Source organism: Mastigoproctus giganteus, chromosome 3 (assembly GCF_048544385.1).
Source record: "Mastigoproctus giganteus isolate SK-2022 chromosome 3, ASM4854438v1, whole genome shotgun sequence".
Lineage (NCBI taxonomy): Eukaryota > Metazoa > Arthropoda > Arachnida > Uropygi > Thelyphonidae > Mastigoproctus > Mastigoproctus giganteus.
The window spans coordinates 206012176-206038594 of NC_143577.1; the positions used below are offsets into that span (position 1 = coordinate 206012176).

The 26419-nt window shown below is 36.8% G+C and overlaps 1 protein-coding gene across 2 annotated transcripts in view; it reads left to right on the top strand.

Annotated features, from left to right (window-relative positions):
- LOC150088625 (zinc transporter 6-like) overlaps positions 1 to 26419 on the top strand; it is a 222268-nt gene that overhangs the window by 60766 nt on the left and 135083 nt on the right. For both annotated transcript variants that reach the window (XM_090370825.1, XM_090370826.1), the window contains exons 5-6: positions 1760 to 1802; positions 10390 to 10455. In XM_090370825.1, coding sequence (XP_090226951.1) covers positions 1760 to 1802; positions 10390 to 10455 — 109 coding nt within the window. The remainder of the gene's footprint in view (positions 1 to 1759; positions 1803 to 10389; positions 10456 to 26419) is intronic.

Here is a 26419-nt window from a genome sequence, read left to right on the forward strand (position 1 = left end):
TAATGATGGTAATGGCAGTGCGCTACTGAATCGGAATCCAGAAAATTTGGGCCGATGGGCTGAGAAGTGGCAAGTGAAGTTTAACATTGACAAATGCAAAGTACTGCGTATGGGTAGAAGTAACTCCAGAGAAACGTACTAACTGTGTGGTACTACACTTAGGGTGGTAGAAAATGAAAAACACCTGACAGTAATTGCACAGTCAGATATGAAATTTTCTGAGCAATGCAGACAGGCTGCCAGAGCAGGTCATGGGGTATTGTCAATGATATACGGGAATTTTGCTAGTAGGGAAAACGAGGTGATTATCCCTTTGTATAAGGCAATGGTCAGGCCACACCTTGAGTACTGCATACAGGTCTGACAGCCTCATTTTAGGAAGGATGTAGAGTTGCTTGAGCATGTACAGGGAAGGGCAACAAGATTGGTGAGAGTAACGAAGGGGTCCTCTTACCAAGAAAGGCTTGAAGTTTTGCAAATTGCAGCGTCTGGAGACTAGGCACTCACGAGGTGATCTGATTGAGGTGTAATAAGTGTAGAACAGATGTGAAGAAATTTGCCTTTAGCCAGCATGTGGTTAAATGCTGGAACAAACTCCTATCTGTTGTTGTGGAAGTTGATAGCTTAACTAAATTCGAGGAACCGGACAAACATTTAGAGGGAATGGATGTGTGAAATTGGTTTTTTTTTTTTTTTTTTTTTTTTCACTGATGCTACATAAACTCATACACTTGCTTTCTTGCATCACATGCCTCCATTACTACTTCTAGTAAACTCTTAAGTATCAGCGTTGCATGTTAAAGTTTGCATAATGAATAGTTCTCATGTGTATTTAATATCAGTATGTTACTGTGATGCATTTTTTTTTTTTTATCATCTGCAGTAGATATGTTAAAGTGTGTAATAGCTGCATGTTCTCAACCCTTCATTAAAACTACTAGTTTAATGTAAAAACAGTGTAAAATTGAAACTTTAGTTTCAATTTTACATTAAGCCGAAGTGCTGTCCAATATATAATTAAAATTGTTGATTTAATCTTTCATAAATAGCAAAAATAAGTAAATAAATAAAATGTTCAAGTAGATGAACAATTGCTGTTCATCTGCTTACATATAAGCTGTCAATCAAATATAAGAGTACTTTGTAGCAGTATTTTTATCATTATTTTATAAATATAAAAGGAATTGCCATACATTAGTTAAAAAAACAAAAGAATGAAATACAGTACTTGAATCATAATCAACTTTTGTGAACATTACTCCATGTTCTATATTCCATTAATCCACTAATTTTTTTTTAACTTTCTTTTCAATTTTATTAATTAATTAATTTTAATTAAGAATACTGTTAATATAAAGAAATAATTGCCACACAAATCACAGCAATCACAAACTACTGAAATAAAGAATTTGTATTTGAAACAGTCCAGAAATGTACTATATTATTGTAATATTATTTAAAACTATTCTTTGATATTTTTAAGCACAACACATACTGTCACAATGTATTATTGCAGAATCACTTTTAGTAATGCCTGTTGTTCAGGCTTGTATAAAAGAGCTTGTCATAAATCATGTATACCCAAGAAGTTTGGTCTGTGCTGGATTGTTCAACTTTTCACTGTAAAATGCTTTCAGCCAGGTGTTACACTCAGTAACATTTGCATACAATGTTATTTGCAAGTAATGGATTGCTTATGAGTTTTTTTCTAGTTGCTGAAAAGAGAGAGAAAGTTTTAGCTAACTTATTTTATTTTCAGGTCTTGCAGCTTATACACATCTTACGCTGTTTGATATCTTAAGGTAAGTGTATTTCATTCATTATTATGAGAATGGTATTTAAATTAGATTTAATTTTGAAAGAACTTTGCAATAGAATTGTAATGGTAATGAATTTTTTTGCTACACACTACTTTTTTTAAAATGAAGTGGAAAGTGTTTTTGTCCTTTGCTTTTTTCTAGGAAGTTCTATACATTTACACAAAATCTATCAGAATAATAGTTATGCCCTTTTTTTATTAATGGTTGAAGACTTCGTAAAGTATGAGGGCTCACATTTGACTTGTAATTTTGATTATAGCATGCCAATAAATCATCTTACCTGTTTCATATTAGGGATTTTACTTGTTAACTCCCCCCCCTTTTGTACAAGCTTGTCCAATCAACGTGAGAGTGCTAGTATCCCTATAGCATAGATTTCTTTACAGTGGGTTCACAGCCATTGAAGTAAACTCACACACACCTGTGCTTGCTTCTACATTGCTGTCAGATTTCTCTTTTCCCAAAAGAAATTTTAATGGGGGGGGGGACTTACACAGAAAATTGACAGTTGTCCAGAATAACTTTCTCAGCCTTAGGATTTATGTGATTGACTGCTGTTTACTGTAACCTTATAGCATAAGAAGATGTCTTACTGTCTTACAACTTACTCTTGAAAGCAGTGCATCACTCATACACCTTTATTTTCAACAGCCATCATTCTGGAATTGTACTCTATTAGCTAGTGTTGAACCTTGTTACACTGAAAATTTCATTGCACATTATTGCTCCACCTTATATGGATGCCATATTCTAACTAAGCACATGCATACACATATTGAGTAATGCGAGAAAGAAAGAAATATGAAATAGCTGTGAAAATTGATGCTGATGTAGATTGTAGGTTACGAGAAACAGTGAAAATTCCAGATCAAATTTGAACCCACCCTTTCCTCATAATTCATTACTTCCATTTTATATGTGATGTGAAATCCAATGTGAAGACATATAGATAAGTATAGCCTAGTCTGTGAAATTTCTTATTCATTGCATTTGTGTTCTGTATGTGATAAAAGTTTTCTCAGGTTAGTCTCATTAATAGGAGAGGCTATTTCTACAGAGGTAGGATGAACTTAAATAGAAGGGGTGCAAGAATATTTGCTGATGCTATTGAAACAGTGTTAGGTGGGTCAGAAAACTGCTAGCCTGGTATGGAGGGGGGAATAAATAGAAATGTGATTCGTGCACTGCTTCTATTAGAACATGCAGGAGCCTGGAAAGCAAAATGTCTGGAATTTCAAGAACTGCTTCACCCTCATGGAACAAGCAAATACACAGACTGTGTTAGGGTTACTAAGAGTGAAAACAGTTACATGTACAGTAATTCTAGGAGAAAATAGTAAATAAATTTGATGAATTTGAAGTACTGGACTATTCATCAAATGCAGATATTGTTGGGTTATTAGAGACATGGTGTCACTCAGATAAAAGAGAAGAGATTCAGAATTTGAATATGGAGAATATAATATATACAGAAAGGATAGACAGAACAGTAGGGGGGGGGGATTATGTTTTTAGTTAAGAAGTGCATTAGCATGAGCAGAGGTATATGATGCAAGAAAGCAAGCTTATACAGTCTCAGCCAAAAAAAAAAAAACCCTTCCCATTTCACCCATCCATTCGCACCACAAGTTTGTCCACGTCTTCCTTGAATTTATTTAAGCTATCAACTTCCACAATGACAGATGGAAGTTTGTTCCAGCAATCAACTCCTCACTGGCAAATTTCCACACATCTATCCTCAAATCAAATCATTCAAGGCTTTATACACCTCAGTTAGATCACTTTGCAGGTGTCTAGTCTCCAGATGCTGCAATTTGCAGAACTTAAGCCGAGGTGCCTCCGTAGCCAGGTGGGAAGGAGCAGCAGTGTGTAGCACACGCTTCTTGATTAGACCGGGGTTCGAGCCTGTCACCACCAAATACGGAGGATGCGGAAAGGCCAAGGGAATGACCACCACATATTCCCGGAGCAATATGGCCTTAGTTGCTAATGCTCCTAAAAACCAAATAACAAACAACAGAACTTAAGCCTTTCTTCATAAGAGCACCCCTTTGTTCCACTCACCAGTCTTGTTGCCCTTGCCTGAACTCGTTCTAGCAACTCTACATCCTTCCTAAAACGAGGTCTCCAGACATGTACACAGTACTGTACTCAAGGTGTGTCCTGACCATTGCCTTATACAAGGGGATAATCACCTCCTTATCTATTCTAGCAGAATTCCTGTATATCACTGATAAGACCCCATGACCTGCTCTGGCAGCCGGTCTGCACTGCTTCAGAAAACTTCATATCTGACTGCACAATTATCCCCCAGGTATTTTCATTCTCTGCTACCCTGAGTGTAGTACCACACTAATGGTACATTTCTCTGTGGTTAAAAGCAGTGCATCCAGTCGACATGGGTGGCCAGTGCAATGTTGAGTTAGTTTCGTGTTACATAAACACTGGGAAAACAAAAAGAAAAGTAGTGAGTTATAGGTCCAATGACTGATGAATACAATGAACAGCTGTACAAAGAAATAGAGTTAGCTATTAAATCAGAATGTCTTATAATGGGTGCTTTTAACTGATCTTCTTGGACTAATGTTATTAATGGAGTATTGTTAACTATTGTTATTAGCACCAGTGTTCAATGCTGGACCCATCATTGTTTTCTTTATTTGTTATTCATATTGATGATATTACTGAAACATATCAGTCTTAATGTCTAGGTTTGCAGATGAAACAAAGGTTGGCAGGATGGTTGATCACAGTAATTGGACTATGCTATTGCAACACAATCTAGACAAATTAGGTAGATAGACTGAGAAATGGCAATTGAAGTTTAATATCAAAAAATGCAAGGTCCTTCATATGTTGAGCATTGATCCCAGATGAACTTACCAACTGGGTGGTTCCACACTCAGGGTATTAGAGAATGAAAAAAAACTAGGGTAATTATGTGGTAGGATATGAAGTTCTCTGAGCAGTGCAGGCAAGCTGTGAGGGCAGCTCATGGTCAGTGATATACAGGAATTTTGTCAGCAGTAATAAGGAAATAAGGAGATGATTATCCTGTTGTATAAGGCAGTGGTCAGGTGATGTCTTGAGTACTGCATATAGGTCTAGAGGCCTCATTTTAGGAAGGATGTGGATCTGTTGGAGCAGGTATAGAGAAGAGAAACAAGATTAGAGAGAGGAATGAAAGGGTAGTCTTACCAGTAAATGCTTCAGTTCTGCAAAATGTAGCATCTGGGAGAAGATATGATTGGGATGTTTAATTTCTTTTAGGGAATTGGGTGGTCAATTTTTGGAACAAACTGCTGTCTGTATTTTGGAGGTTGATAGTTTGAATAAAGTCAAGGTAGAGCTAGACAAACTGCTAAAATGGATGGATAGGTTATATAAGGAAGCCTTGGTTTTTTTTTTTTTTTTTTTTTTTTTGCTGATGTTGTATAAACTTTACTTTCTTGCATCATTTGCTAATACTAAAATAAAGCTTTGCATTAAAATTTCAGCATGAATCATTCATGGGTAGCATGGGTTATGATTGATAGAAAAGGCCTGTGTTCAGATTTCAAGACAGGATAAATTTTTTTTTGGCCTTTTTTTCACTGTAAACTTCAAGCACCACAACCACCTCAAAAAAATCACATTTTTCATTTATTTAAAAACAGGCAAACTGATGACAAAGTACATTCAATTTACAGATAGTATAAAACAGAGCTATGATACTCAATACATTCTACATTGATATTGATATTTGTAGAAGAATAAGATTTATAGAAGAATAATTTACCTCAATATACGTAGAACCCCTCCCTATGCTACTCTCCAAAAATTAAAACTAATAAAAGATTAATGACAAATTATTACATTAAAAAATCAATTTAAAACAATTCAAAAATTAATAAAAATTCAAAAAATTTTCTAAAAATAATAAAATAAAATAAAAAAATAATTAAAAAATTAAAGTTTAACGTAAATTTTGAAAAATGATTTTCCTTCCTGAAGCAGCTATCACCTGTTCACCCACAAAAGGTGGTGTCTTTAATCAGTTTCTCAATGCCTATAAATTTTCAATGAAGGAATCTACTTTAGACTCAGAAATACAGATATTAACCAGCAGATTCTTAAACAGCGGTTACCCCCCTTGCTACAATAAACCGAATTACGGTACAAGCTAAGGATAGGATACAAAAAACTACAGCAATCAACAATAGTAACATCAAAAAATACTTTATTCCTCTCTCATATGTTGAACAGTGGCACAAGTAGCTTTAACAGATTCTTTAAAGATACCGAATTTAAGATTGTGGCCAGACTAATACGGAAATTACACACTATACTGAGCAATCGCTCAGTCCTTTCCTCTTTCGTGACACAAATAAATAACTTGGTATACAACATTTCTTGCAGTGATTGCAACTTGTCTTACCAAGGATCGACGCGATTTCTGCTGATTGTTCAAGTAAAACAGCACGCATCCTCAGTTCATGCTTCTCGTTAAGCAGCGTCAGAATTAGCCTTTCATGCCATTAACAAAAACCATACATTTTTATTTAACAAGGCCAAAATACTTAGCATCCAAATAATTATACAAGACTATTAATTGCAGAAACCATTGAAATTAAATTACATGAGAATTCTATTAACGTTTGCCATCCATATCTAATCTCCGATTCTGGTCTTTTATGTAAAGGCACATGTGCAAATTTGTGCGCAAATAATCGCGGCCTTTTACGCACATGCACGATTTCAAGTAATCTCTCTATTTAAAATTCATACTCACATACTCCATAATTTCCATTCCTGTAACCACAGCATATGGTCGAAAAGCACTGTCTGCTTCAGGAAGGTAAATCGTTTTTCAAAATTTATGTTAAACTTTTTAAATTATTTTTTTAATTATTTATTTTTTTTTTTTTAAATTATTTTTTTAAAATTGTTTTTGAAATTTTATTAATTTTTGAATTGTTTTCAATTGATTTTTTACTGTAATCATTTTGCGTTGATCTTTTATTCATTTTAATTTCTGGAGAGTAGCATACAGAAGTGTTCTATGTATCATATTGAGGTAAATTTCTCATTCTTCTACAAATATTAGCTTACAGATTCAATCCATTGATGTTTCATAGCCTTAGTTGCTTACACACACACACACACACACACGTGCGCACACGCACAACATTCTTTAACATGAAAGTATAATCTTCATTTCACCAAGAATGAACTTAAAACAGTTTTTTCTCCTTTTTTTGTTTATTTTTTGTATAGGCAATCAATGATGTTAGCATCAATTTGCTGATGCTAACATCATCAGTTAATTCCACTGTAGTTGTTTTTATGAAAGGAAAAAACCCTTTCCTTTATCCTTGTTGGTAGTTATAACTTTAAGTAAACCCCACATCAATACACTATGATCACTGCCACCTAGTGGTCTTTTTATCTGCAAGATTCTTAATGCATGAATAACGGCTGATAATCAGATCCGAAGTATTGTTTTCTCGTGTTGCCTCTCTAACATGCTTCTATAGAAAACAGTCATCCAGTAAATCCACAAAAGTCTTGCTAGTGTTTGAGCGACCAACCCATAAGTTCCAGTCAATATCTGGAAAATTAAATCCCCCATTATAAGACATTTTGATTTACGACTCACTCTGTTTCTCTGTATATTTGTTCAAGTCATTAGGCCTATAACACACTCCTTTTTTTAATTTTTGCTTTCCCAGTGCTTATGTCACACCAGACTGACTCAGGTATTGAACTAGCCACCCATTTCAACTGGATGTACTATACATTGTACTCCCCATATTCAAAATCTGAATCCCTTATATCTGAATGATAGCATGCCTCTGATATTCCCACAATGTCTGCATTTGATGACTCGACTAGCACTCATTAAATTTATTTATTATGCTCCTAGTTGGTGTACATGCAAGTATACATGCACCTGTTCTTACTCTTAGTTACCCTAACACGTCCCATGTATTTTCTTGTTTCATGTTCACAGCAGGCCTTGAAATTTCCAGTACTTTGCTTTCCAGGTTGCCGCACGTTACAATAGAAACAATGCAAGAATCATGTTCACCTCTGACTGCAGCTATCTTGAATGGGTAGTGAAAACCACATTTCTTACTTACCACCTGATGCACAGGATCGCTACTCTTGCTAGGGTATCTGCCATTTCATTTAACATGGGTGATGTATATCTCCTCAACCACATCAAGAGCAATGCGCTGTCATTGTCATCTGCCACTAACACATCTTGGCCTTGTATGTTTTCTGGCCATCACATGTTTGAAGCTCTTTGCAGTTTTCTTCTTTGTTAGTTGTTGGCGCACCGGCTTCTCTGGCCATAATGCACCTCCCAAGGTTTTTGCACTACTCTGATCCAAGCCCGAGGCAGGATCAAACCCGCGACCTTTGGGTTGCCAGGCAGGCACTTCACCCACTCGGCTAGCCCAGTCTAGCCTAGCTAGCCTAGGCTAGACTCAGCTAGCCTAGCTCTTTGCAGTGGCATAGTAAACTGGATTTTGGAGTCCCAATGCAAAATTCAATTTTGGGGTCCTATTGTTAACTTTGTCAGGTCAATATGAGTTTCACAGGCATTTATCTGCCCCCCCCCATCCTGTTTGGCAGGAGGACTCAGATGGAATGCATCAGTTTGCTACATTTACACTATGCCACTGATTCCTTGACATTGTATTACCATATCCTACTATATCAAGGTATTGCTACTGAGAGGCTGATAACTTCAATACACTGCTATTTCAGTAAGATCTTTGTGCTGGGATGATTTCCAGGAGATTCAGAAAAAAATGTCATTATCAGAATGTTATTATAAAGCATATCAGTGATTGGTGGTTGACTTTTAAGCCAGCAGTTCAACACCTCTTGGGGTGGAAAGCTGTTAAAGATTACTTTCTTAACTGTATCTAATCCAAGAAAGAAAAATTGATGAACATTTCATGTTACATTGAAATTGTGTAGGATCTGTAGAAGCAGTTAATGAAAGCTTAATTAAAATTTGTCATATCCATTGCTTTGATTTTCACTAAATTTACTCCAGTGTGTTAGAAAGTATTGCCACTGATTTACATTTTACATGATGTAATATATACAGCAGTTAATTTTAGCTATTATGGGTAGAATCTGCAAGGCTGAAGTAATTCAAGTATTCTCAAGAAGTTTAGATATTGATCCTTTTGAAACTGGGAACTTAGTTCCTGTGAAAGAACTTCAAGTTAAAAGTTAAATATAAGATTAATTATGTCATTACCTGAAAAGGAAAATATTCAATCCTGTTTGGTGCCCAAAGGAATTGGATTGCAGCAGAAAGTCTTAATTTAAAAGAAAATAATAATGTCTGCTCATTTGCAGAAGTATTTTCATTTTGCAATCCACCAAAAGGTGTAAATATCTCAGAGTTAGCTGTTGATTTACCAGTGGATATTGAAGTCTGTTCATAAATGGACAATAAGGAGCTTGTCCAACTAGAGAATGAAAGTAAAGTGGAATATAAAAGAATTGATCAGCATTATATTTTTACCTTAAGTAATAAGTCTTCTTAAATCTTCAATCAGAAATCAAAAATATCAGACAATAGTCAAGACTGTGAAGGCTAATCTCACATTCTCCCATGGTAGTACAGAATGGACTTGTTCTCATTTTAGCAGAGTTATGAACAATATTAAAACTGTATTGAAAGCAAGACTGATAGTTAGTGACTCTCAAGCAATATGACAATAATCTAGAACTTTTGCTTGTTACTAGGAAATTGCAAAATTTTGTGCAGACTGCATAGAAGGATGTAACAATTATCTTCAAAAGAAAAGCAAATCAAGATAAAAAAAAGAAGTAGCCAGGAAAGCAATGGAATTGGAGGAAATGAAGGCAGGTGCACATCAGATAAACAGCCTTTTGGATAATAAAAAAGAGATATTGCAGAAGGAGGATTTTGAAGAAACTAAATTAGCACGAGCTGTGACAGAAGTAGTTATGAAAAAAGAAATTGGAAAAATAAATTGAAAGAAAGATGGTGTAATCCCTTACTTGCTTTCACTAAAAAACAAAAGCTACACTTGTAAAGAATTTAATTTTGTTGTATATTTTTATGTGCATATTTATATAGAAAACAAGTTTTATTTTTCCCCATATTGACATTGCTCTCATATGCAACACCATTGTAATGAGTTGCGACTACATAAAACAAATGGTACTTTCCTATTGTGAATTTCAGTGCAGTATGGGGGCATACTACAAATAAAAATATAATTGCCATTTTCTAAAAATAAATGGCAATGGTACTTTTCAGTAAAGAAGTGCTGTATATTCAAAGTAATATAGTGCTGTACAGCACATTTTAAAAGTGCATAGGAGAGGTTAACGTTATTACAGAAGAAACATTGTTTTTTAACCTATAGAAAAAAATGACTTGCTTTTACCAGCAAGTAATAGATAATTCATATTAAGCATTTTTTAAATTTAGGAATGAGTTAAAGATTCAAATTTTATTACACATTTTTTAATGTGCATGAGAAATGTTAACATGATGAGTTTTAAAAATTGTAATTTTATCTCTTAACAGTCTTGCCACATGTTTGTTAAGCTTATGGGTGGAGCAACAAAAGCCAAATCAGTTATTCACATTTGGGTATGTTGTATATTTTGATTGCATTATTTTACATATACTTATTTGCCAGTAAGATAAAGAAGTTGACTTACGTACTTACATACTTAAATGATGCCAATTCGTAACTACTTAAGGAGTTGGCTACATACAGAAATGATGCTGTTGCACTAACTTGTGAGTTAACTTCTTTCGTAACTTGAGGCGCTAGCCCTAAATAATGTTGTGATCTAAATTACCTTACACCATCAGGCATCTCTCATATTGTGGAGTTATACTTTGCAACTGGGTTGTCATCATTGCAACACCAGGGTACCTGTCTACCCACCGATGAGGAGACAATAAGCTCCAAAATGGTGCCGTATGGGTGGTGGTATCTGCCGAGAATAAGTAACAGTAGTCTTCTCCTATGGTGAAGCGTTACTTATTTGTGGTAGTGCAATATCATGGTAATTCATGAAGATATTCACAGTATGAGATATACTTAAATGATACCAATTCATAACTGCTTATGTAGTTAGCTATGTACAGAACTGATGCTATTACACAAAATTATGTTGTAATTGTACATCTTACATAGTGTGTTAGTCATCACCAGGAGTTTCCCCTATCTCCGTGGTACATCTTACATAAAGTGTAGTGTTTTCGGGTCAAACGGCACCAGGGGTTTCCCCCATCTCTGCATAGTATACAATTGTCGTGTGATACAGTACACTGTAAAGGCCAGAGATTTAAAAGTGTATGGATAAGTGTAAAGTGTGTTAGTTGGCTGACAGCACCGGGGGGGGGGGGGTCCCCCATCTCCATGTTGTATTCTTAGTGACAAAGTACTCTGTGGAGGCCAGAGATTTAAAAAGTGTGTGGGGAGTGATTTGTTGTGTAGTGTTATGTTCTGTATTTCTCTGACCATTTAGCAGTTGGGACCCACTGTTGCCCACACTTTTCCACGAGGAAGCAGGTCAGGCACCCAGTAGATTATTTAATACTCTGGCAGGCCCCGCCATCTATTTTCCGAGGATTTCAGTGGCAAGACCCATATATACAGGGTGTTTCAGTTAAACGTTTCAGAACTTCTAAGAGGGGTAGGGTACATCCTGACAACTCGAAATCATATAGCAATGTGGGGTCGGAAATGCTTTCCTGAAGCGGTGTTGTACACAGAAGCACCATAAAGAAAAGAGACCGTAAGTGAGAAATCGTTTTAATAATACATGAAAAGAAGCAAAAGGTACATGGATTAAAGTAAGTGTTCGAAGTTTCTTCCACGGGCTACAATGCACTCCTCACATCTCCGACGCATGGACATCCGAACATTCTGGAATACTCCAGGCGAATTTCGAATTTCTTCGGCAGCTACTGCGATTCTTGCAACCAGCTCCTCAGCATTGTCAACAGGGGTGTCATAAACTAGCGATTTCATATGACCCCAGAAATAAAAATCAAGACATGATAGGTCGGGTGACCGAGCAAGCCAACGCACGGGACCACCACGTCCGATCCACTGTTGACCAAATGTGACATCCAGGTAGTTACGAACATCTCCGCTATAATGGGCAGGGGCTCCATCGTGTTGGAACCACATTGTCTGTTGCGTCGATGCAGAAATCTGTTCATCTCTCAAAAGTTGTGGCAATACTTGCTGCAGAAAGATCAAGTAGATAGGTCAGGTTAGACGACACGGTAACAGGTAAGGTCCGATGAGGTGATCTCCCATAATACCGGTCCATACATTGACCGAAAATCGAATCTGTGCTGCACGACGTCGTATTGCATGCGGGTTCTCGACCGCCCAGATATGGTCGTTATGCGTGTTGAAAATTCCTTCCCTTGTGAAGGATGCCTCATCGGAAAACAACACTTCAGCAGGAAAAAGGGGATTTGTAGCACATTTTCCAAGGTACCACTGTGCGAAAGCAATACGAGGTGCATAATCCTCCGGTTGCTGTGTCTGGACACGCTGCCTGGAGTATTCCAGAATGTTCGAATGTCCATGCATCGGAGATGTGAGGCGTGCATTGTAGCCCGTGGAAGAAACTTCGAACACTTACTTTAATCCATGTACCTTTTGCTTCTTTTCATGTATTATTAAAACGATTTCTCACTTACGGTCTCTTTTCTTTATGGTGCTTCTGTGTACAACACCGCTTCAGGAAAGCATTTCCGACCCCACATTGCTATATGATTTCGAGTTGTCAGGATATACTCTACCCCTCTTAGAAGTTCTGAAACGTTTAACTGAAACACCCTGTATATAAATATATAACCATACAAATAAATTAGAATAAGAATTAAAATAAAAATAAAATAATGCCAGCAGTATGGCAAGACAAGAGTGAAAAAAGTCTAAGTTAAACCTAAATTAAATCAAACCAAGCAGGGGGGGAAGAGAGGGGTAACAAGAGTAAAAATATTGCAGCAGAAACTCTCTAAGATAATTTAGAAAATCTAAATGTACGAATAATAATTCATTGAATTATTATTCGTACATTTAAAAGCCAATTAAATAGAAATTTAACGGTGCCCCCTCTGACGGGCACCAGGTCCAAATTTATGTGAAATATCACCAACAGAGATGTAAACCACTACTATAAAGCAAAACCACCGCTGGACCACCTGTTCAATTCCCCTGCATTGGCGGTTCGATCTGGGGATCATGCGGTGGACTGATCTTTCAATCGATTCTCCTTTGCGGCGATTTGTCTAGTGTTCGAAATGCAGCAATTCCCTGACCATTATTGGCCTTGTGGTCCTCTGTCGAGATGGGGCATAATTGTCAGTCTATTTTTGGTTTATTTTTGTTTTGTTTTATTGTTAGTGGTTTACATCTCTGTTGGTGATATTTCACATAAATTTAGACCTGGTGCCCGTCAGAGGGGTCACCGTTAAATTTCTATTTAATTGGCTTTTAAAATTCAATGAATTATTATTCATACATTTAGATTTTCTAAATTATCTTAGAGAGTTTCTGCTGCAATATTTTTACTCTTGTTACCCCTCTCTTCCCTCCCTGCTTGGTTTGATTTAATTTAGGTTTAATTTTGACTTTTTTCGCTCTTGTCTTGCCATCCTGCTGGCATTATTTTATTTTTATTTTAATTCTTATTCTAATTTATTTGTATGGTTATATTTCAAGCATCATGTAGAAGAATATGCGTTCTGCTGCCTCTGATGTATGCTGTACCCCTTTTTATTTTTATTATGAAATATTCCATTTCCAACTATTTTAAACGTTATTCAAATATATGTATAATTATAGAAATATATATATTGGAATTATGTCAAATATATATATAAGCTAAATTAAAATAAAATATTGCCAGTAGCATGGCAAACCAGTAGAGTTAAAATGAACTGAACCAAATAAAATAACAATAAACAGAAAAATATGTGGGGGAGTTAAAGAAGAAGAAGAAGAGGGTAGTGTTGAAGCACCGTTCCTAAAATAATTTAGAAATTAAGCTAATTTAGAAATTAAGACAGAATGATACTAAGATCAAACCGCCAACACAATAGATTTGCACAGAGGTGGTCCTTATGCGAAAAATAATAAAACAGAAAGCCTAGTATTCGCATGGCAAAACCACACCACTGACAAAACAATAGTTGAACTGAAAATCTATAGCAGCCTAATTTGTCTCTATATATTTTCAGTTCAACTATTGTTTTGTCAGTGGTGTGGTTTTGCCATGCGAGTACTAGGCTTTCTGTTATATTATTTTTAGCTGCATAAGGACCACCGCTGTGCAAATCTATTGCATTGGCAGTTTGATCTTAGTATCATTCCGTCATTGCATGGATTTGTTTAGCATTCGAAATGCAGTGATTCCCTGACTATTATTGGCCTTGTGTCCTCTGTCGAGATGGGGCATAATGGTCAGTCTATTTTATTTTATTAATTTTCAGTTTATTTGGTCATGTAATGTTGTTAGTTTACGTTTCCACCTTAGTGAGATTTCACATAATTCGGAAATGGGTGCCATCAAGGGGGCACCGCTACATTTCCCTTAATTGGCTTAATTTCTAAATTATTTTAGGAACGTTGCTTCAACACTATTCTTTTCTTCTTTAACCCCCCCCCCCCTCCATATTTTTCTGTTATTGTTATTTTATTTACTTCAGTTCATTTTAACTCTACTGGTTTGCCATGCTACTGGCAATATTTTATTTTAATTTATATTATAAGATTACTATTATTTCACTATTGTTTTAATTTAGCTTATTATATGCAATATAATAAGCAATATACTAATATGCTTTTCTGCTGCCACTGATATTAGCTTTTCCTATTATTTTTCTTATTTATTTCAATATATAATTTTTGGATTAATTTGATCATATATATATGTGGTGCCTCCGTAGCCAGGTGGGAAGGAGCAGCAGTGCGTAGCACACGCTTCTTGATTAGACCGGGGTTCGAGCCTGTCACCACCAAATACGGAGGACACGGAAAGGTCACGAAATGACCACCGCATATTCCCGGAACAATATGGCCTTAGTTGCTAATGCTCCTAAAAACCAAATAAAAACCAAACAACAACAACATACATATATATAGTCCATTCCAGTTATTTGGGACACATCGGGACTAGTGCATTTTGATCTGATTAAGCGGCTGCCCCTAATTATCCGAAGTTTCACGTAAATAGTTAAAAATACAAAGTAGTAGTAGTAGTGGCACGTGATGCAAGAAAGCAAGTGTATGAGCTTATGCAGCATCAGCCAAAAAAAATCACACCATTCCCTCCAAATGCCTGTCCAGTTCCTCCTTAAATTTATTTAACCTATCAACCTCCACAACGACAGATGGAAGTTTGTTCCGGCAATTAACCACCTGCTGGCTAAAGGCAAATTTCCGCACATCTATTCTACATCTGTCCTTTCTTAATTTGAATTTATGCCCCATTAGGTTCGTAATCTGAACAAGTGGAAGGATCCCATTAGAATTCAGCATGCTCAACCCATTCAATGCCTTATATACCTCAATCAGATCACCGCGCAGGTGCCTAGTCTCCAGCCACTGCAATTTGCAGAACTTAAGCCTCTCTTGGTAAGAGGATCCCTTCATTCCCCTCACCAATCTTGTTGCCCTTCTCTGTACATGCTCAAGTAAATCTACATCCTTCCTAAAATGAGGCCTCCAGACCTGTATGCAGTATTCAAAGCGTGGCCTGACCATTGCCTTATACAGAGGGTCAATCACCTCCTTCTCCCTGCTAGCAAAATTCCTATATATCATTGACAAAACCCCATGACCTGCCCTGGCAGTCTGTCTGCATTGCTCAGAAAACTTCATATCTGACTGCACAATTACTCCCAGGTCTTTTTCATTTTCTACCACCTTAAGTGTAGTACCACACAGTTGGTACGTTTCTCTGGGGTTACTTCTACCCATATGCAGTACTTTGCATTTTTCAAGATTAAACTTCAGTTGCCACTTCTTAGCCCATCTGCCCAAATTATCTAGATCCTGTTGCAGTAGCACACTTGCCATTACTGTCATTAATACACACTATCATTAACGGGGTTGTTAATGCACACTGTCATTAACAACCCTGCCAACCTTTGTATCATCTGCAAACTTCGACATTAAGCCTGATATACCTTCATCAATATCATTGATAAATATACAAAAGTGACCCCCCTTTACAATTGGTTCACTGTACAATCAAATCACGTTACAACGAACTCAACATAGTAAAGTACCGTTCACTATACGATGCGCAGTAAGCGCTGGTCATTGTGATCATGTTTGTGAATTGAATTTTTATTCTATTAAACAGCAATTCTAATTAGCGAAAATAGGAGGAATATTATCCACAGGCTATAAAAGCAAAGATATATTAAGCACAGATTTACCCTTTATTACCTTACCTTGAAAATCGGAAGAATATACATATTAATCAGAATAATTAATACATACTGTAATATGTACATACTGACTAGTTGACATTTCTGTTCACTGACATTTGTTCCTGGGGGGTTAAAATTTAAAACAATAAAAAGATAAGCAATCAATAACAAAGAACATGGCACACATAAATTGCAAGTAACATAATATGTGCAAGTGAGAACGGAGTAACGAGTTACAAAGCTTTAAAAATAGGAATGAAGAGAAAATCTGAAAATTAATTTTTTTATATGATTGAAGATTTCATGGAAGTGTAAACACATTTCACCATAATAATCCACAGAATTCCAGCTGTCGATATTATCCCAAATTCAGTAAGATCGAGTTTACTGTCCGTTTATGATAGATTTCACTAACAGAAAAGCCCAATAAACAGGTGACTGCTAATTGTTTTTGTTGTTTTATGGTTGTGACCTCCAGAATTTCGACCGAACCACATGGTACTGTCGGAGACAATCATAAAGTAATCTCCAGTGCTGCGGTCTCCTGCCCCGATTAAACGGCATGCTGTCCCAATTAAGCGAAGTAAACCCTGGCTATTTTCTCGATTAGTTTCTGTTTTTTAAGATTTGCCCCAAATAAACGGCTGCCCCGATTAACCAGTGGCCCAAATAACCGGAATCCACTGTATATATATTTAAAATAATGTATTTAGCGATTTCGAAATTTTAAAAATGACTGTTTATTTGAAAAAAATTTTAGCATAAAGGCAAGTAAGACTCCTGGAGTTGATGGTATACCAAGTAATTTTGAAGGAGCCCATCAGGGAGTGAATTGAATCATCAAGATTAATTATGAGGACATCTTGGGAGTTGGGAGAGATTCCTTTGGATTGGAGAAGTGCTAACATATCGTCAGTACATGAAGACAGTTCTAAGAGTAAAGTTGGTAACCACAGACCAGTTAATCCAACTTCAGTGGTAGGGAATATGTTAGAGGCAATGATTAAGAGTGCAATTCAGGGACATTTAAATAGATATGGCATTCTGAAGGAATGGTTTTGTTAAGGGAAAATCATGTTTAACTAACTTATTAGGCTATTTTGTTACAGTTACTCATGAGGCAGATATAGGGAATAATTTTGAAATAGTTTATTTGGATTTTAGCAAAGCATTTGACACTGTCCCTCATGAAAGGTTACTGTATAAGCTTGAACATTTTGGAATTACTGGAATGATTCTAAGATGGATTGCTGGCTGGCTTCAGAGCAGAAGGTTGTGATTACTGGATATTCTTCAGATTGGTGTTACACTAATGTGATATTCTTTAGATCAGAAGTGGGTTCCCCCAAGAATCAGCTCTTGGACCACTATTGTTTCTGATTTTCATAAACAAGATTGACGAAAGGATAGAAGGTGTGATGTAAAAATTTGTAAACAATGTAAAGATTGGTAGAGTCGTTAATGAACAGCCAAGCAATGCTCCGACCACTTTTGAAGTCTATTGAAATGGTCAGAAAATTGGCAGTTGTGTTTTAATGCAGCAGAATGGAAGGTCTTACACTTGGGATCAGCAATCCCAAAATAAATTATCCACTTAGTGGGAATGAATTAAAAACAGTAGAGGAAGAAAGGGATGTGGGAGTTACAATACAGGCAGATAGATATGAAGTTTTCTGAGCAGTGTAAACAGGCAGCCAGGTTAGCCCGTGATATCTTACCGATGATTTATCAAACATTATCCTGTAGATATTAGAGGTCATAATCTCACTGTATAAGGCAATTGTAAGACCAAATATAGAATACTGTGTTCAGGTATGGAGACCTCATCTGAAAAAAGACATTGGGCTTCTTGAAAAGATCCAAAGAGGGAAAACTCACATGGTGAGATCAACAAAAGGGCGACATACAAGGAAAGACTCCAATTATGTGGGCTACAGAGCTTGGTAATGAGGCACCTCAGAGGCGACCTGGTTGAGGTTTATAAGGCTCTGAGATGTGTTAATAAAATGAACGAAGGTGGAATTTTCACTGTTATAAAGAATTTCAGAACTAGGAGCCATAAATTCAAATTATAGAGGACGAGGGTTAGACTAGATTGCAGGATGTTTTCTTTTAGCTAGCAAGTCATTGAATGCTGGAACAAGTTGCCTTCATAGGTAGATGCTGACAGTTTGAATAAATTCTGAGGTCAACTGGATAGTTACCTGTGTGAGGAGGGAAATACATAATTTGTACTTTCTTATCTATTTGTGTTTTTTTTGTTTTTGGCCAGTGCAATGAAAGCTTGTGGCTCCGTTGCACTATATGATGAATATGCTTACTACTACTATTACTATAATTATAATATAATTATATTATATATAAATTATAATTCTATATAATTCTCCTTGTAAATATTTGTTTTTCACATTTAGGAAGAGCGTTAGATATAAATAGAGAGTGTTAGATATAAGATCATCATGCAACACAGCGGCAGCCCCCAAGGCAGAATGCACTGGTCCCAAAGGAACTAGTTGGTGATTCTATTGTCAGGGAAACGGGAAACATGCTTTGTAAAAAGGATAGGTAGAACAGGACCAGGGTATGTCTGCCAGGGGCAAAGGTTGATGACGTTGTAGAGCGGATATCATCTTTTAAGGGCACAAAAGGTGATATAGTTGTACATGTTGGCACTAATGATATTAAGAGTAGGAGACCGGCGGAATTACTTAACAAGTACAGGTCACTGTTGAAAAAAAAGCCGTGAATTAGGGTTGAATTTGAAAGTGGCTGCAATTCTGCCCAGACACGATAGGAGGGAGTATATGATGAGAGCCCTGTCGATCAATTCGGCCCTGGAAGGATTGTGCGAGGCTCAAGGGGTAGAATTTTTTTCAGCCTGGTCTGCACTTGTTAACAGGAGAGACTGCTTCTACAGGGATGGGATACATCTTAAATAGAAAGGTTTAAGATTTCTTAAATAGAAAGGGTGCAAGAATGTTTGCTGATGCTATCGAGGCAGTGTTAGGTGGGTCGGAAAACTGCTAGATTGGGGGGGGATACAAGGGCTAATAGATTAACAGTAGCCACTGGCAGAGGTGAAAGTGATTCTTGCACTGCTTCTGTTGGAATGAGCCGCAGCCTGGAAAATAAGATGCAGGATATTTCAGAGACTGCTGGGAATCATTGGGGTACAAATAAACACATAGGTTGTGTTAGGGTAGCTAAGAAAAAGAACAGGTGCATGTATACTTGTGTGTACACCAATGCTAGGAGTTTAGTAAATAAATTTGATGAATTTGAGGTATTGCTAGGAGTTTAGTAAATAAATTTGATGAATTTGAGGTATTGCTCAAAACATCAAAGGCAGATATTGTGGGGATTTCAGAGACGTGGTGTCACACAGATATAAGGAATGCAGAACTGGAATTTGGGGAGTACAATGTCTACAGAAAGGATAGACAGGGGAGGAGGGGTTATGCTATTAGTTAAGAAATACATAAAATCCAAGGAAGTGAAGCCAGTCGACATTGCTGGACAGTGCAGTGTTGAGTCAGTTTGGTGTGACATAGCATTGGGAGATCAAAATTGAGAGTAGGAGTGTGCTATAGGCCTAATGACTCTGATGAGTATAATAAGAAACTGTACGGGGAAATAGAGTGGCCCAGTAAATCAGAGAGTCTTATAATGGTGGATTTTAATTTCCCAGATATTGATTGGAAATTGGGGGCTGGTCACTCACACACTAGCAAGGCTTTTGTGGATTTATTGGATGATTGTTTGCTACATCAGCATGTTCGGGAGGCAACTAGATGGAGTAATACTCTTGATTTGATTATCAGTAGTGATTCTTCATGCATTAAGAATCTGCACGTAAATGAACCACTAGATGGCAGTGATCACAGTGTGCTGAAGTGGGATTTACTCAAAGAGATAACTACCATTAGGGGTAAAGGGAAGGGTTATTGCTTTCGTAAAGGTGACTATGATGGACTGAGACAGTATTTAAATTCTATACAGTGGGACCAACTGATGATGTTACCAACAGCAAATTCAAAATACGAAGCATTCAAAATACGAAGCATTCAAAGAACTTATCTTGGAAGCTACTAGGCTTTACATACCAACTAAGAAATATTGTTCAAGGTTTAGGCCTAGGTGGATGTCAGATGAACTAATGAGACATATGGCAGAGAAGAAAAATGCATGGGATACATACAAATTAACACGTGACACAGAAGCCTATGATAGATACAAGTTGATCTGTAACCAAGTTACAAAGGAGGTTAGGCAGACGAAGGCAGATTACGAGAAATCTTTGGCAAGGGATGCAAAGAAAAACAGCAAAGAGTTCTTTACTTATGTAAACTCTAGAAGGAAGGGGATGAATCAGATTGGTCCACTTGATATCGATGGGTCAGCTGTTGATGATCCTGCTCAGGTATCTAACAAACTGAATGAATATTTTGCATCGACATTCACACATGAGGAGTTATTCAGCAAGGGGAATGCCAGAGGTGTATTCAACTCTGGCAGTAAGCTAGAGAATCTTGTAATAACTGAGAGTAAAGTGGAGGAGAAATTGTTGAAGATAAATACAAGAAAGGCACCTGGGGTGGATGGGATCTATCCAGTTATATTAAAGGAGGCAGCAAAGGAAGTAAGCAAACCCTTAGCCATAATTATGAGAGCTTCCTTGGACTCAGGGGAAGTACCCATGGACTGGAGATGTGCAAATGTGACCCCAATTCACAAAGGAGGATCAAAGGGCGACACAAGTAATTATAGACCTGTTAGTTTAACTTTTGTTTATGGAAAATTAATGGAGGCACTGGTTAAAGAAGTACTGCAGGATCATCTAGACAAGACTTCAGTTATAGCTCAGATACAGCATGCTTTTGTTAAGGGGAAGCCTTGCCTGAAAAATTTGATTGGATACTATGATGCAGTCACAAAAGAACTGGATGCAGGGAATAACTTTGATATTATATACTTGGATCTTAGAAAGGCTTTTGATACTGTTGCACATGGAAGACTGCTGCACAAATTGGAGCAGTGTGGCATTGGAGGCAAATTGCTGCTATGGATAAAGGGGTGGTTGAGGGGGAGAAGACAGAGAGTGGTAATCAATGGACACTGCTCATCGTGGACTAATGTTATTAGTGGAGTCCCTCAGGGATCAGTGTTGGGTCCATTATTGTTTTCTGTATTTATAAATGATATTGATGATGGTATATCAAGCTTAATGTCCAAGTTTGCAGACGATACGAAGGTTGGCAGGGTTGTCAAGGACACTACTGACACTATGCTACTGCAACAGGATCTGGAAAGGTTGAGCAGATGGGCTGAGAGGTGGCAAATGAAGTTTAACATTGACAAATGTAAAGTACTACATATGAAACATCAACCCCAGAGCAACGTATCAACTCTGTGGTACCACACTGACAGTGGTAGAGAATGAAATGGACCTGGGGGTGGTTGTGCAGGCAGTTATGAAGTTTTCTGAGCAGTGCAGACGGGCTGCAAGAGTAGCTCCTAGTATATTGTCGATGATATATAGGAATTTTTCTAGCAGGGATAAGGAGGTGATTATTCCCTTGTATAAGGCAATGGTCAGACCACACCTAGAGTACTGTATACAGGTCTGGAGGCCTCATTTCAAGAAAGATGTAGAGATGCTGGAATGAGTACAGAGAAGGGCAACAAGATTAGTGAATGGAACAAAGGGGGTGCTCTTATGAAGAAAGACTTAAGTTTTGCAAATTACAGTGTCTGGAAACTAGGCACCGGCGAGGTGATCTGATGGGATTCTTCCTCTTGCTCAGAATAATCACCTGAGAGGGCATAAATTGAAATTGAGAAAGGACAGATGTAGGATAGACATAAGGAAATTTGCCTTTAGCCAGCGGGTGGTTGGTTGGTGGAATAGACTTCCATCCCTTGTCGTGGAAGTTGTTAGCCTAAATAAGTTTAAGGCTCAGCTGGACAGGTATTTCGAACGAACAGAGGGGTGAAGTGGAAGTGGTTATTTTTTATTTATTTATTTATTTATTTTTATTTATGTTTTTTTGGCTGATGCTGCATAAGCTTGCTTTCCTGCATCAAATGCCTCTACTAATGCTAAGAGTAATTTTTTAAGTTTTTTTTTCATCAATAGCAGTATAATATTAATATTTTTCAAAAATTCTTCAAAGTAATAACAAACACATTAATAAACAAATAAAATAATTATTCATAGGTTTACATAACATAAGTGACAAAAACTTTAACACGGAAACAAGAAAAATTAACAGAAATGACAGAAACGCAATACAAAAAAAAAAACCCAATTAATCAGACGTTTGCTACTCTAAGTCCTTAATTTTTTTAAAAACAGCATGCAGAACACATAATGTGTCTAAACTTTTTTACCCCAAGCATGACCTTATTTTGATGCAGAAAATTCCAGCTGTGGAAAACACTTCTTTTGAATCCACAATGTCGGATAATCCGATTTCAAACTTTCAAAGGCCATTGTTAAAAATTTTCTTCTGATTCCTTCTTGAAAAAATGCCATTTCTTTTTGTATGATGTAACATCAACCTCTTTCAGATCTTGTCTGGTTTGAGTCTCAAGTACCTGTTCAAATTTTTCTGTAGTGCCAACTAATTTTTTTTCCATCATCGATAAATCCAATGTTTACATACAAGGAGTTACTTTTGGCATATTGGCATTTTTTCTGGTAATCTAATACAGTCAGTCCTCGTATAACACGGGGTTACACTACACAAATTCGTATATAACATGAACCAAATTTGCTTATGCACGATTCACCTTTATGTTGTCAAGAAATGGGAGTCGAATGCGGAATCACCCCAACTGAATGCAACACAATAGGTTTGATTTGATTTGGATTTTATTGGTGCATTAGCAACTAAGGCTATAATGCGCCAAGACCAGGTAATATATAAAAATTTAATATCTCAGTGACCTAATTAATTAGGCCACCATGTCCACATATATAATAACAAATATATAAAAAAGATAAATCAATAAAAGAAATAACAATAACATATAAATTTTAAATACGATTAAAAACCTTTATTGATTTCAAAAAGCTAAAAATAGCAGACACATTGTCATTGTCGGATAAAATCTGACGGAGTGTATACGGCTCAGTCAGATGATTAAAAGCGGTAAAACGGATATTGCTAAAATCTGGACAATCAATTAAAATGTGTCTCATGGATAAAACTGTGCCACAAGACTCACACATAGGAGGGTCATCAGCCCTCAGAACAACACAATAAGAATGAAGAGAAGATTCTGAAAATGTATTTATATTTATATCAGTGAAGGGGAAACACATTTCACCATAACAAAGTAAAAACCCATACAATTCCAGCTATCGGTATTATCGCAAATGCCATTAGATCGAGTTTACTACCAGTTTGTAACAGATTCCACTAGCAGAAACGCAACTGGAAATTGTTTTTATTGTTTTATGGTAGTAACCCCCAGAAATGCGCTTTAGTAAAATGTGAGGTGTTAATAATTTATCTCTGCCTTTACGTTGTTGTTTATTCAGTTGCTACACATGCGTGCAGCTTTGTTTATGTGTATCAAGCATGCCTCCTCATCTTGTAATTGTGCTATATTCCCTAAAAATGAGTAAAATACTTAAAAGGTGTGAAAAGGAAGTGTCCTGGTGAAGACGCTACAGATTCAGAGAGAAAAAGAAAAGCAATATCGATAAACAGAGGCAGACTGGGTCAAAAATTCTTACCCGGGAAAATTTGTAGTGGCCTCATACTAGCGTTTATGGCCAAAATCACACTGGCCTCCGGCCCACCGGGGTTTCTCCGGTAAAGCTTATGGCCAGTCCGCCTCTGTTGATAGAGAAAAAATATGAAATTGTGAAACACTTTGAGTGAAATGAAAGACCATGTGATATTTCACGTGCTACAGGCCTAAATGAGGCAACGCCGAGAATTACAAAAAATGCAGAGAAAATAACAACTTTCATAGCAGGAACAACTCAAAGTGTAATTAAAATCCATTAGAATAAGACACAAAGAATTGGAAGAGATGGAATGGCTGTTATCTGTTTGAATAGAAAATCAAATAAAAAACAAGTTTGCTTATGATAGAAGCAAAAGCATTAGCAATATTTTATTATGTAATAGTCGTAATAAAATACTTACGTATTGTATTACGGTAATTTATTGTGTTTGGTAATGTTTTGGCTACAAATGTGTGTTCAATCTTGGGTGGTTGGCACCTAACCCTATTTTTCCCATAGGGGCCTGTTGTTTATATTGCACGATTTTGCATTGCACGAGAGTTTCTAGGAACACAACTGTCGTGCTATACGAGGACTGACTGTACTGGGACTGGTACCAGAGCTGGGATGCCCGAAGATTTCTGTGACTGTTTTCATAATAGCAGATTTATTGGTTTTCAAAAAAATACTATAATTTTCCTCTGTGCTTAAGCCTTTCAGTCAAATAAATAAGCTAAAATGTCAGGTATGCTGTTTGCCTTTCTTTTAGTCTATATACAAGCTCTTCTTTAAGCTAATTGATTAGATCTGTATTTTTCTGGGTTAGATGGTCTGGCATGAATTTTAGCATTATATCTGTTTATGTTTTCACAATATAACACCACCACTGCCATTTTAATTGGCTATAATGCCAATATTATGTTAGAGATCGGCTGTCATTAGTTCAAAATTGTTTACACTAAATATAATGTCCGATTTTAAGCCAATTAGACTTTTTCGTACACAATATTACAGTTCAGAGAAGTGCTCCAACATTGCCAGCATACCGTTCCATCACATAAGAAGATCTAATATTAAACCATGTTCTTTGCCAAAACTCTTCTTTAATATATTTCTGCAGAACACTATCTTTTTTATTGGATATCTACAAAATAACTTTACCACCTTTTGGATTCCCAAATAAGGGTTTCCAATTCTCTGTATTTTATGTCTATAGTTTCCAAATTAGTAGAATCCATTTCGCTGCAACCATCCAAACTAAATCCTTCAACGTAATTCATTCTCTTCTTCTCTTACTTTTGATGTTTCTTCAGTTTCCCCTTCCTCCTCATTATCATGTAAATTGTTTTTATTATCAGGTGAAGTATTTTTATTATTGGGTAAAGTATTTTTATGACAGCCAATTGAATGAATGTCATATACCAAGCATAATTGATGATTTATTTGAATGCCTCTGGCTACCTTTTGCATAATTGATGCACCATCAGTGGTCATAGAAATAAATGCTGAATGCCTCGATTTATTACTTTCAGCAGAGAAATGCATTTTTTCGCTGACAGAGATTCAGATGTACATTTTAAGCCAAAATTCGAAAACTTGTCATCTGCACGAATTTTGATATTCACATAGTGTTGATTTTTATGGTTGTCCAATCATTGAATGTAAGGCTAAATGCCTTTTTAGCATTAGCATTGGCATATGATGCAAGAAAGCAAGCTTATGCAGCATTAGCCAAAAAAACTTCCCATTTCACCCCGCCATTCGTTTCAAATGCCTGTCCAGCTCAGCTTTCAATTTATTTAGGCTATCAAATTCCACAACAAAAGATGGAAGCCTGTTCCACCAATCAACTACCGGCTAAAGGCAAATTTCTGCACATCTATTTTACAACTGTTTTTCCTCAGTTTGAAACTGTGACCTCTCAGGACCTTAATCTGAGCAAGAGGAAAAATCCCATCGGCATTCAGCTTGCTCTACCCATTCAAGATCACCTCGCAGTTGCCTACTCTCCAGGCACTGCAATTTGCAGAACTTAAGCCTTTTCTTGGTAAGAGCACCCCTTTCTTCCCCTCACCAGTCTTGTTGTACTCATTCTAGCAATTCTACATCCTTCCTAAAATGAGGCCTCCAGTCCTGTACACAGTACTCTAGGTGTGGCCTGACCATTGCCTTGTATAACAGAATAATCACCTCCTGTCCCTGCTAGCAAAATTCCTATATATCATTGACAAGACTCCGTGACCTGCCCTGGCAGCCCATCTGCACTGCTCAGCAAACTTCATATTTGACTTCTCAATTACCCCCAGGTCTTTTTCACTTTCCACTTCCCAAAGTGTAGTACCACAAAGCTGGTATGTTTCTCTTCAGTTATTGCTACCTAGATGCAGTACTTTGCAT